Source organism: Cricetulus griseus, chromosome 5, assembly GCF_003668045.3.
Source record: "Cricetulus griseus strain 17A/GY chromosome 5, alternate assembly CriGri-PICRH-1.0, whole genome shotgun sequence".
In the NCBI taxonomy this organism is placed as follows: domain Eukaryota; kingdom Metazoa; phylum Chordata; class Mammalia; order Rodentia; family Cricetidae; genus Cricetulus; species Cricetulus griseus.
In genome coordinates, this window is record NC_048598.1 from 192863205 (window position 1) to 192875944 (window position 12740).

Consider the following 12740-nt stretch of genomic DNA (forward strand, 5'->3'; position numbering starts at 1 on the left):
GTCACTTGGGGAGCCTACACTTCTTTGTTGTGCTTGCCCTAGATGCTCTTTATTTTTTCTTGGTGAAGTCACAGGAGAAGTTAGAATGCACTGTTCTTAGGAAAGAGTAACAAGGAAATAGCTTAGCAAGCAAGTCACAGGGGTCGTCACCCTGAGCATTTCATTTTCAGGATGAAATCTGGTAGGGTGGGCTTGAGCTATAGTCACCTGTGTTGGGTCTGAAGCGTCTTCTCATACATTTGCTCGAAGGCTTTCTCTCTTGTTAGTGACACTATGGTTCGGATGTTCTCCACAGCTTCTGTTGCTATCTTATAAGGTAGGACAATAAAATATAGAAGTAATATTAGTGATGTTAAACTCACTAAAATTACTTCCAGTGAATTCCAGTCTGGGGATACAATATTTTAACTCAATATTTTTTTTCCTGGCAATTACTCTTACTCCCACCCTAATAAGATAAAAATTACTTGATGGTAATTTCGTTTGAAAAGATTTAATACATACAGTTTAAGACCCTTAAGTCTTTACTGAATTTAATTTCAGTTGTTTCCCCAGCAGAGAAATCAAACATTGTTGAGTATGTTCACATGTGAATGGGTTTCTTATAAATCATGAAACAATGCTTATAAAAGATAGCAGGCAAGTCAAATAAATTATTATTCTGTCACAGAACTGCAAATCATAGCCAAACAGGACTCAGGAATATCCCAACAAGGCATCTTACAAAGTGACTGTAAAATTTTTTTTTTGTGTTCTGAGTCAGGGTTTCTCTGTAACAGCCTTAGCTGTCCTGTAACTTGCTCTGTAGACCAGGCTGGTTTCAAACTCATAGAGATCCACCTGTCTTTGCTCCCAGAGTGCTGGGATTAAAGGCTACTACCTTTAATGAGCTACTACCACTCAGCTGGCTATAATTTTTTTTTTATAAAACAAAACCATTTCCTATTTTGAAGTCTAGGAATTTAAAAAGACATGTAATTCAAATACAGCTAATGTTTCTTTATGATTATATAGTGTTCAAAAAGAATGCAATTACATGGGTTCCGGAATGGGAAATTATCACAATTTTAAAAGTATACAGGGAGGGCTTAGAATAACATTTGAATCTGAGAGTGGGTTGTCTCTTGAAAGATAAATTTTGCATTACCACATTTTGTTTCAGAATGCCTCTGTAGACTGCCATACAGGGAACCCAGGTGTACACCTCACATTTATTAAAGGGCATTTTGGGTGGCAAGAGTTGACTAAATGGCATTAGAATACTAGGATTCTGCTCTCAGTTTTCATGTTCAGTTGTTTCAAATTCTCATTAACTTCCTAACTTTATTAATCTCCAGGAACCTTTCACTTTTCACAAGTTGTTTACAAGGAAAATGATTAAGACTGCTGGAGTCATGTTCTAGAGCAAAAAAGAAATGAGCAACAATAAGAGACTCTTTGTGATTATTTTTCACAATGTAGAGAGGGACACTGCTACAGAAATTTAGAAAATAGTCTTTTAAAAATGTATATGAGTGCCTTTCCTGTGTACATGTCTACTTCTGGGACCATATGCATTCCTAGTGCCTACAGAGGTCAGAATAAGACAATGGATCCTCTGAAACTGGTTGGTTGTTAGTCACCATGTGGGTGCTGGGAACTTAACTCAGTTCCTCTGGAAGAGTACCAAGAGCTCTTAATCACTGAGCCACCTCTGAAGCCTCAGGAAATTCTATAGTCTTAAGAAAAACTAGTAAAGCCACTTTCATCAGAAAAAAACATTTGATGATTTCTTCCAGTCTACATAAGCAACTAAAAGGAAGGCTAGCATATTTTATCATTAAATTTTTAAATTTACATTGATTAATTGATTATTATTAAATGCTTAGATTTATATTGATTAATTGATTGTGTGTATACATTTGTGTATAGGACAGGATGGAGAGAACACCCATGGGAGGGCAGAGGACAATTTGGGTGATAGTCTGTTTTTCCCTTTCACCATGTAGAAATCCAGGAACAAACTCAGGTCATCAGGCTTGGCAGGCTTGGTATCAAGTGCCTTTACCTTCTGAACCATCTCGCTGGGCTGGCCTATATTCTAAGTTCATCTCTGGTAAGTTGACTTGCTGAAAGCAATAGGAAACATACTCAGATTGCCTAATTTAAAGGCAGTTACTAATTGTATGATCTCAGGTTAATCTCATGACACAAAAATAAAATATCAAAGGGCACATTTATAACAAAAGCTCATGACACAAAAAATGAGATTAAAAAACTTAATGTCTCAATGATTTAGAAAGTGTTCAAATTATCACAATTTTAAAAGTATACAGGGAGGGTAAAACAACTCTTCACTGTCTCTGAGGAAAATATTTGCCAAGTAGTTCACTTTATCCGGTACAAGCAGACATTTCAAGGCTCCTTATCTAGTGTAAGAAATGTGGAAATGTCCAAGGGTCAAGAAATATGGAAAGGTCCAAGGGTCAGGCAAACCAGATCACTAAGTAATGGTCTCCACTTAAGAGTATCTGTGATGTTTATACTATGCTAGCTCTGATCTAGTTACTATAATGTGGACTACAGATGATGACATCAAAGTTGTTTTCATGTTCAGATGACGGCCATCAAAGAGCTTTGAGTCAATATGAAGAGTGAAAAAGACTAAGCCTCTGGAACATGCTGCAGCTTCTAAAAGGAATGTAGTGTATTAAGCTACTCAAACAAAACAAAAGCCAGAATACATCCCCATCCCCCTTCCAAAGCATTAAAACACAATGCAAGAGTGGGAAGCCTGAGATAGTCATGCATTGCTAGCCACCCTCTGAACAGGTGACTAGAAGGTGGATGAATAATTGATAACACGTTACTATATAGTGAGGCTTCCTGCTTGAGGTCAGTCCTTCCATCAAATGACCCTCTTTCAACACAGATGGTAATTCTGTGGCAGTGTTTCCTAAATCTCAAACGTGGTACTCACTTGTTTTTTTGACTGTGGCTGATCCTGAGAAGCTTAAGTGTGCCAAAGGATTTATTATATAATGGCATAAATTGTTCATTTTGATTATAAAAAGGATAGGTAGTATTTAGGTATTATTAGTTTCATTGTCTCATATTCAGTAGCTATTAGATTTCCTGTGCATTTTTTGAAAAATAAAATACCCAGAATTATTGCTTGAGAAATTTTAATTATTCAGTAAATAGAGGATAGGGAATCATGGCATTAGTAAATTCCCCTTGGCAGTAACAGTATTAATGAATGACACTGTTATGTGTGCTTGCTACCTTCTGGCTGCCATTCTAAGTGTTTGGTATTGTGATGATGCTTTGTGTAATGCACAGATCTGTAAATGATACTCTTATCATCATCCTTGCTTTACAGAGGGGCAAACAAAGGGAGGCAAATGTATACACAACATACTTGTGTCACATGTGTATGATCTGGCTCAACTCTGTTCTGAGTCACAGACCACATTGCAATAATATACCCACGCCTTGTCCGGCAATGGTCCACATGCCGTTCAGTATGTACACAGAGCTCTGCAGATCCCTGAGATTAAGTCATAGCCAAGATGTGACTGATGATGGAAACCAGAGGGTGTACTTTACCTTTCCAGCACGCTTAAGTTCTTGCTTATCCTTGTTGGCAAATCCAGCTACTGCTGCAGTTTCAATCATTCCTGTCACTGCAAGTACAGGCGCAAAGCTGAGAATCAGGAGAGTCATCTCCCATCCATGTATGAAGGAGATGAGAATAGACAGCACCATGCTGGTCACATCTTGTGTTATGATACCAACTCGTGAAGTTGCCTGTAAAAGTAGGTGCTTTTAAACTTCCACTTGAACTTAAAGGTTAACAAGGACACACATATCGTGAAAACCTGGCTGAGGAATCATTTCATTTTCCACTTTATGTTCAGTATTGAGACAGCCCCATTAAATGGCATCTATTCTAACATTGTAGAATAGACTATAGAAGCTTTGGATTATTTGAAATTAGATATGACCTGCTTTGTTGGTTTGTTTTGTTTATTTGTTGATTTTTGAGACAGTGTAGCTCTTTAATACACTGACCAGGCTGGCCTCAAACTCCCAGAGATCCACCTGCCTCTGTGCTTGCTGAGTGCTGTGATTATAGGCATGGACCACCATATCCCACAAATATGACCTGTTTAAAGGTCATTCGGAGAACTTAGTTGTGTGGCATTTCACATTCTGATTGAAATTGAGCATAATGAAAGTTACAGCAACAGAGTTTCTTTTGTCCCCTTAAAGATATTCCTGCCTGCTTGTGTGTGTGCACATGAGTAAGCATTCATACACACACACCACACATACCACACACACACATACCACACACACACATACACACACACATACACACACACACATACACACCACACACACCACACACACACATACATACACACACACACATACACACACATACATACGCACCACACACACCACACATTCCACACACACACACATACACACACATACATACACACCACACACACCACACACACACATACACACACATACATACACACCACACATACCACACACACACATACACACACATACCACACACACACACATACACACACATACATACACACCACACATACCACACACACATACACACACATAATACACCACACACACACACACACACACACACACACACACACACACATATACACACACATACATACACACCACACATACCACACACACACACATACAGACACATACATATACCACACACACACACACACACACACACACACACACACACACACACACACACACACATACATCACATACACACACACACACACACACACACACACACACACACACACACACCATACATGCATACTCTATCTCAACCCTAACTCATACTGGATTTTCTTTTAAATAAGTAGTCTTATTATTATTTTATTATTGTGTGTATATGCTGCCCACATGGAGAGGTCAGAGGATAGCTCTATGAGTTGTTTCTTTCCTGCCCACCTTTATGTGGGCTCTGAGAATCACAAGTTCTGGTTGGGCTTGAATATCAAGTGCTTAGTCATCTTACCATTCCCCTAACTTACAAACTTGTGAAAATGAAGCTGTTGCTTGAAAAAGTAGTTGAGTAATGGGTACTGTGAACAACCACCAGAAAATGAAACAAGTAAGAGTGGGTTAGTCTTTTGAGAAGCATGTTTTAGTGTTTGCTGTTATGAAATTGTGTTTACACTTATTGGGTATTTTAAAGGAAAATAAATATCTTAATATTTAACATCACGAAAGTACCAGTTTTACAGACTTGCATAATGACATGCACTTAAAATTTAAGTGCCCGGGAAACATGTTTTAAATTGTATATGTAAACTTTCACAAAGGTTTCATTTATTATATTTGAATAAAAAAATAATTCTGTGTTTTAGCTTCCATAACTATTAAAATCAATTCCTTATTTCTAAAAAGATACTCAGGTGAATTGTCTGTTTCTATTTTAACAAAATTCCTTTATGGGATCTGTAAAACTGAGATTTTGGCATAGTTTTGGCACAGCTAACTTCTCAAATGATTTCTTACAGCAGTGCTGAGTGACAGGAACCTCCATGAGTCCTAGACTATATACTTGAGGGAGCACAGACAGACAAGAGCACTTGTAGGAGAGTAAAGCCTTGTTATCAAGATTTGTGCTGCTTCTGCTCATTTTTATTGGGCTGTCAGTGGGCAGAACTTGGAAGCAATATGCATGTGTGTGTGTGTGTGTGTGTGTGTGTGTGTGTGTGTGTGTGTAGCAAAGTGAGACTCATAATAATGATAGAAGTTAGTTAACTGAAATCACTTCAGAACTAACAAGGGGTTAGGTGTTGTGTTGTCTCACTTATACATAGACTCTGAAAACAGCACGCTCACAGAAAGAGAATAAAGCAGTGTCTACCAGAAGCAGGCCCTTAAATACATTCTTCAAGCCATAACATATGAATCACTGTGTGTTCTAATCAGATCACATAGCTTTTGGCTTGTATGCTGTGACACTATGTACTAAAAAAAATATTTAGGTATTACTAGAATGAACTAATTTTCTAAGTGGCTTATTTACCAGCCAGACAAAGAAAATTGTGCATAGATGGTAGTTAATTACATTTGATTACAGCAGTGGAAGAGATGTGTCCAGAATGCAAACCTTGTTATAACACTATTGTTGGTTAATAACTGTTGTTCAGAGTTGAAGATATCAAAAGAGCAACATCAATAGTAAATTTTTGATAACTATGTTATTTTGATAGTCAATCAGATGGCACACTTGTTATCTTGGGAAGCTGAGGCAGAAGGATCTTGAGTGCAAGGACATCCTGGGCTACATAGTTTGAGGCCAGCCTAAGCTACATAGCAAGATTTTCTCTCTCTTCTCTCTCCCTCCCCCTCTTCTCTCCCTCACTCTCTGTCTCTCTTTCTCTGAGTGTGAAATAGTGATTATTTTATATTAATATAAGATATATAAATATAAAGATTACATATATAAAGATTTACATATAAAGATTATTTTCTGGAGTGGATTTCCTGGCTCATAATGGTTTTACATATGTTAACTCAGTTTGTTTCTGTTTTGACATGTGGAGCTTAACATGACTGAAAAGTAAGGTCATGTTAATAATTTGTGTGTGGAACAACTATACATGAGAATACTTTCACAAACCTGAGAGAAAACAATGTCAATATAACCCAAAGTGGAATCTGCTAAGATGTACTGTAAGTAGCAATAGTAAAAATATTTATGTGAAGAAATAGGATTAGTTGGACAAACAGACTAAAGCTTGCCCAAATTAAGAATGCACACTATATTTACTCATTGTTATAGCTTAACAGTGTGTTTCTTTGGAAAAATCATTAAATTTGTCATTGAATTTACCATAGCTTTCGATGTCAGATTTTGCTATACACTTGATAGTCAGTCATAATAAACTTAGCCTAAAACCACAGGACAGGATTGTAATTATATGTCAGCTTATACTGGGCTAAATAAAGTCATTTCAATAACTACTAATGTTGCTTGACTCAAAAGGACTATCAAGTTTTTTTTATGTACTTCCCATGTCAGAGTGAAATCAAGAATGAGGTCAGCATTGCCCAAGTTAATACGATAGCACAAACCAATCGGCTCTGGAATTAATAAATGAAGTGAATGTGTATGATTTCTTGAGGCAACATAAATTGTAGTTCCAATGAGCAGAGCTCTTGGCATTAGCATTGGGCTTGATGGTGGCATAGAGTGTACCCCATAGTGTCAGTAACATTTTTGTGTGTGTGCAAAAATGAGGTAAGACCTTTGGTTGATGACAGAGTTACTAGAATGCATAGAAATAACAATACCTTGTAAATTTGTGGAAACCAGTTTCCAAAAGAATTTAAAATGGGTTTATATTTTTATTAAAACTGCTTATTATATGGGAGTCTGTTGACAGATATGTGGGCAATAAGCCATTACCTTGGGCTAAAACAATACCAGTTAGAGAGGCTGTATTAGTCAACTCTTTTAGAAGAGATGTCATATGACTGCATTTCACCAGTGTGCTCTGATCATTGTTCTCAAAGTGTCAGGGCTTCTAAAAGTGACAGTGAGAATATTTGCCAGCAGAAAGAGAATTTGTTGGACAAATTCAAAAAAGATGACTGTATGTACACATATAATAATTCATAGGAGATTATATATTTTGAGTCACTAGTTAAAAGTTTCTGAGACATACTATTATTGAGGCTCTGTCTTATGGACATTCACCCTAATATACTTGGCAAACTATAACTGAAATTGCAATAATACAGGAACTAAAATATGATTTACCTACATTCATTTGACAGAAATACGATACCAAATTATTTCTAGGCTCATCGCTAGTATGTCTTCTTGAGAAAGGAATCAGTGGGCAAATAAGACAGGTGAGTCATTCTTTGTGTGATATGAAGACAATGGATGTGAACTCACTGTTATGCAGCCAAACAAAGTTATGTGAATGCAAGTGGCAGACTCAGCCTCACACCTAGATGTGTTTTCTCATTTTACCTTTTAAATTCATCCATTTCAGTTTCTAGGACCTGACCATTTATTCTATTGCTATTTGAAAAGGACTTACTTATCTTTATTTTATGCATATGGGTGTTTTACTTTCATGAAAGTCTGTGTATCATGTGCATGCTTGGTGCCCTCGGAGGCCAGAAGAGGGCATTGGGTCCTTTGGGATTGAGTTTGAACTGCCATGTGGGTGCTAGAAACTGAACCTAAGTTTTCTACAAGAGCATTAAGTGCCCTTAACCACTGAGCCATCTTTCCAGCCCCATCACAATTACTTTTGATTGAAGTGGAATATTTTGGCTTGTTCAGAAGTTGTAAGAACAGTATTTCCAATTATAAATGATCACCAGCATTAATTAGATGCTTACTAAGGGCCAAACTGAGCAATGTTCTGTTTTATAATTTTATTTTTTATTGTGTGTTTCTGTGTATGGTGTGTGTGTGTGTGTGTGTGTGTGTGTGTGTGTGTGTGTATGGTGTGTGTATGGTGTGTGTATGTGTGTGTGTATGGTGTGTGTGTGTGGTGTGTGTGTGCATGGTGTGTGTGTGTGTGTACGGTGTGTGTGTGTGTATGGTGTGTGTGTATGGTGTGTATGTGTGGTGTGTGTGTATGGTGTGTGTGTGTATGGTGTGTGTGTGGTGTGTGTATGTGTGTGTGTATGGTGTGTGTGTGTGGTGTGTGTATGTGTGTGTATGGTGTGTGTGTGGTGTGTGTATATGTGTGTGGTGTGTGTATGTGTGTGGATATGGTGTGTGTGTGGTGTGTGAATGTGTGTGTGTATGGTGTGTGTGTGTGGTGTGTGTGTATGGTGTGTGTGTGTGGTGTGTGTGTATGGTGTGTATGTGTGGTGTGTGTGTGGTGTGTGTGTATATGGTGTGTGTGTGTATGGTGTGTGTGTGGTGTGTGTATATGTGTGTGGTGTGTGTATGTGTGTGGATATGGTGTGTGTGTGGTGTGTGTATGTGTGTGTGTATGGTGTGTGTGTGTGATGTGTGTATATGTGTGTGGTGTGTGTATGTGTGTGTATATGGTGTGTGTGTGGTGTGTGTATGTGTGTGTGTATGGTGTGTGTGTATGGTGTGTGTGTATGGTGTGTGTGTGTGGTGTGTGTGTGTGGTGTGTATGTGTGGTGTGTGTGTGTGGTGTGTGTGTGTATGGTGTGTGTGTGTATGGTGTGTGTGTGTATGGTGTGTGTGTGGTGTGTGTATGTGTGTGTGGTGTGTGTATGTGTGTGTATGGTGTGTGTGTGGTGTGTGTATGTGTGTGTATGGTGTGTGTGTGGTGTGTGTATTTGTGTGTGGTGTTTGTATGTGTGTGGATATGGTGTGTGTGTGGTGTGTGTATGTGTGTGTGTATGGTGTGTGTGTGTGGTATGTGTGTACGGTGTGTGTGTATGGTGTGTGTGTGTGGTGTGTGTGTGTATGGTGTGTATGTGTGGTGTGTGTATGGTGTGTGTGTGTATGGTGTGTATGTGTGGTGTGTGTGTATGGTGTGTGTTATGGTGTGTATGTGTGGTGTGTGTGTGTGTGCATGGTGTGTGTGTGTATGGTGTGTGTGTGTGTATGGTGTGTGTGTGTGTGGTGTGTGTGTATGGTTTATGTGTGTGTATGGTGTGTGTGTGTGTATGTTTATGGTGTGTGTGTGTGTGTGTATGTGTATGGTGTGTGTGTGTGTGTGTGTGTGTATGTGTATGGTGTGTGTTTGTGTGTGTGTGTGTGTGTATGTGTATGGTGTGTGTGTGTACACATACTCATGTAAATGTCAAAAGACAATTCTGTGGCGTCAGATGTCTGGCTCTAACTTCATGTTGGTTCTGGGGTTAGGATTCACACCACCCCACACTTGTGTGGCAACTGCCTTTACCTGCTGAGCCTCCAAACACATGAGCAATATTCTCCCCCCCCCCCCACACACAGAAAGGGTTTCATTTAAAATATTTGAAAGATAGGTAATAAGAAATAATTGGCACAGCAAAGGAAAAAAAACACCACTTTTGTGGACTGGGGTTTTGCACGGACTTACCAGGACTGACATTTTTCTGCCTAGGGTTGTAACTGGCACTTGAAATGCAGTGGCTGTTCACAGGAACCTACTGTTACATGAATACTGTGCTTAATATGTTTAGCACATTTCCCCCGATGTGTGCTAGTAAGATAAACATTTTCAGAGCTATTTTAGAATTGAAATCTTATCTAGTGAAATCTTAGCGATTCCTATACTCTTTTAGAGTTCATGTTCTAACAGAGCTTAAACAATTTATCTTGAACTAAGATGATGGCTCAGTGGATTTGAAGGACTAAGTTATGGTCCCCAGCAACTGCAGAACTTAGCCATGGCCTTATGCACCTATAACCACGGCACTGTAGGAGCTAGAGACAGGAGACATCTAGGGTGTTCCGGCCTTGGCTGAGCTCCAGCTTCAGTCAGAGGCCTTGTCTCAAGGGAATGAGGAAGAGAGTGATACAGCAGAATCCTCCACTGGACAAATGTGTACAGGAATGCAAGTGAAGACACACATGTACACGTACACACCCATACACCCACATTAACAAAAACAATCTCACTTAAATTAAGACCGACACAACTTGCTTTGTATTCATTTTCTCAATTAGATTAACATTTTAATCATTTTATAAAGGTTAATTTTATTAAAATAATTTGAAAAAAGGCATTTTGTCCTATCTGTATTTCTCTTTATCTCTGTATCTACCTGCCTATCTATTATCTATCTATTGTAACACAAGTTCTATTAAGTCTGGAGTAGGATATAGGGGAACATGCTGAGAGATCAGAGAGAAGAAAGGGCAAACCAAAGCCACCTTTACCTTTTCCCAGAGGAGAAGAGAACAAGTTCCTGTTTCCTCCCACCTATATTCCTTTCTCCACCCAGCCATCTCACTTCCTGTCTGTCTATACAGACCTCCAGATCTAGTGGCAAGCTCTACCCTCTGATCTTCAGACATGCTTTATTTGTACAAACAAGATATCGTCGAAATCTATTATCTATCTAATCTCATCATGTAGCCCAGGCTGGCCTTGAACTTACTACGTGAAGTAAGCTAGCCTGGATCTTGGAGCGATCTTCCTTTCCCAGCTTCCCAAGCAGTGAGATTATAGGCACAGAGTGCCACATCTGGCTAGCAAGCTGTTCTTTTCCTCCTGCAACAACCCCGTTCCCACACTTATTGGAGCATCTTGTTAAGTGTGGTGTTACTGTGTCAGTGACCTGAAAATGAGGAACAACGTTGTATTTACCTGCGATATGACAGGCCAGTGTTATACACACTGTCTAACTTGATCTGCTTAACAACCTTCACAGAGCAAACCCTGAATTCAAATCACTAGGTATCCCTTTAAGTAAGGTCTTAGTTTCTGGGGAAATGAAAATTAAACTTTTTGTCTCATTGACATTAACGGAGCTGGGTGAAGTGCATGCCTTCAGTTCTACCATTTGGAGGCTGAGCCACATGGGTTCAAGGCCACCTGGGGCTGCTTAATGGTGCCCTGTGTTAAAGCAAAGCAAAGCAAAGGTAGAGAGTCTGTGCTGGGTGTGTTTTCTTCCCTCTTTCTATTTTGCTGTTCTATTATTTCCTTGCAAACTCTTGTCTCTAATGTTTTTTTTTAAAGATTTGTTTATTTATTTATTATGTATACAGTGTTTTGCCTGCATGTCAGGAGAAGGCACCAAATCTCATTACAGATGGTTGTGAGCTGCCATGTGGTTGATGGGAATTGAACTCAGGACCTCTGGAGCCATCTCTCCTGCCCCTTGTCTCTAATTCTTAAAATCCTTTTAGTTTTAGATTTATCCTAATATATGGGCCAAAGCATCTTCATTTTAGTCTAAAAATAGCCTGATCTCAAAGATATTCTTCAGTCTTTCCTTCAGAATCCCTGTTGGCCACGATACTCCTTGTTCTCCTTCATGCTAGGTCACCTTAGCATAACACACAGATAGGCACAGACACAGGTGTAGGTACACATTCACACCATACAACATTCTGTTTAATAAATAAAACCACAGGACCAGCAAGAAGGCTCATTTGGAAAAGACACCTTCTGCGGAACTGGATGACCGGAATTTGATCCCCAGGTCCCACATGGTGGGTAGACAGAACTAACTTCAGAAAGCTGTCCTCTGCCCTCCAAGTGTGGGCTGTGGCTCATGTTCCTCATCCACAGAATACATACATGTAATAAAAAAAGCCTGAAAATCACATACCCCTTGAATCTGTGCTACATCCATGGCTAATGTTGTGGTCAAGGCTCCTGTGCTGTTTTCTTTATCATCGTACCAGGCTATATCCTAGAAAGAAGAGAAACTGACACACAGTTAGGAGAGCATTCTTCTCTGATCTGTGATTTTTCTATCAAGTTTGAAGGAACTTAGCTGCTGTCTCACTCCCATGGATCAACTGACTTGTGCATCTTATTTAATAAAAGTCTTGTGTTTTGTATGGACTGAAGAGGGTAAGACTGAATCATGGACTCACTACCATATTACAATATGCAGAATGTAGAGCTACAGTTGTAGAATATTGTTAAAAATAGCTATTTGCCACCGTAGAGAGAGTTGCAGTTTTGTTCCACAAGTACTTTGTGAGGAACAATTTATTTATTTATTTATTTATTTATTTAGGTTTTTGTTATTGGGGAATGAATCTAGGTCCCAATGCATGTTACACA

The 12740-nt window shown here is 38.9% G+C and overlaps 1 protein-coding gene across 1 annotated transcript in view; it reads right to left on the reverse strand.

The window, feature by feature from the left end:
• LOC100770292 (ATP-binding cassette sub-family B member 5) overlaps positions 1–12740 on the reverse strand; it is a 79941-nt gene that overhangs the window by 19706 nt on the left and 47495 nt on the right. The window contains exons 19-21 of the mRNA XM_027416418.2: positions 12277–12360; positions 3589–3789; positions 208–308 (exon numbers count right to left, since the gene is read on the reverse strand). Coding sequence (XP_027272219.1) covers positions 208–308; positions 3589–3789; positions 12277–12360 — 386 coding nt within the window. The remainder of the gene's footprint in view (positions 1–207; positions 309–3588; positions 3790–12276; positions 12361–12740) is intronic.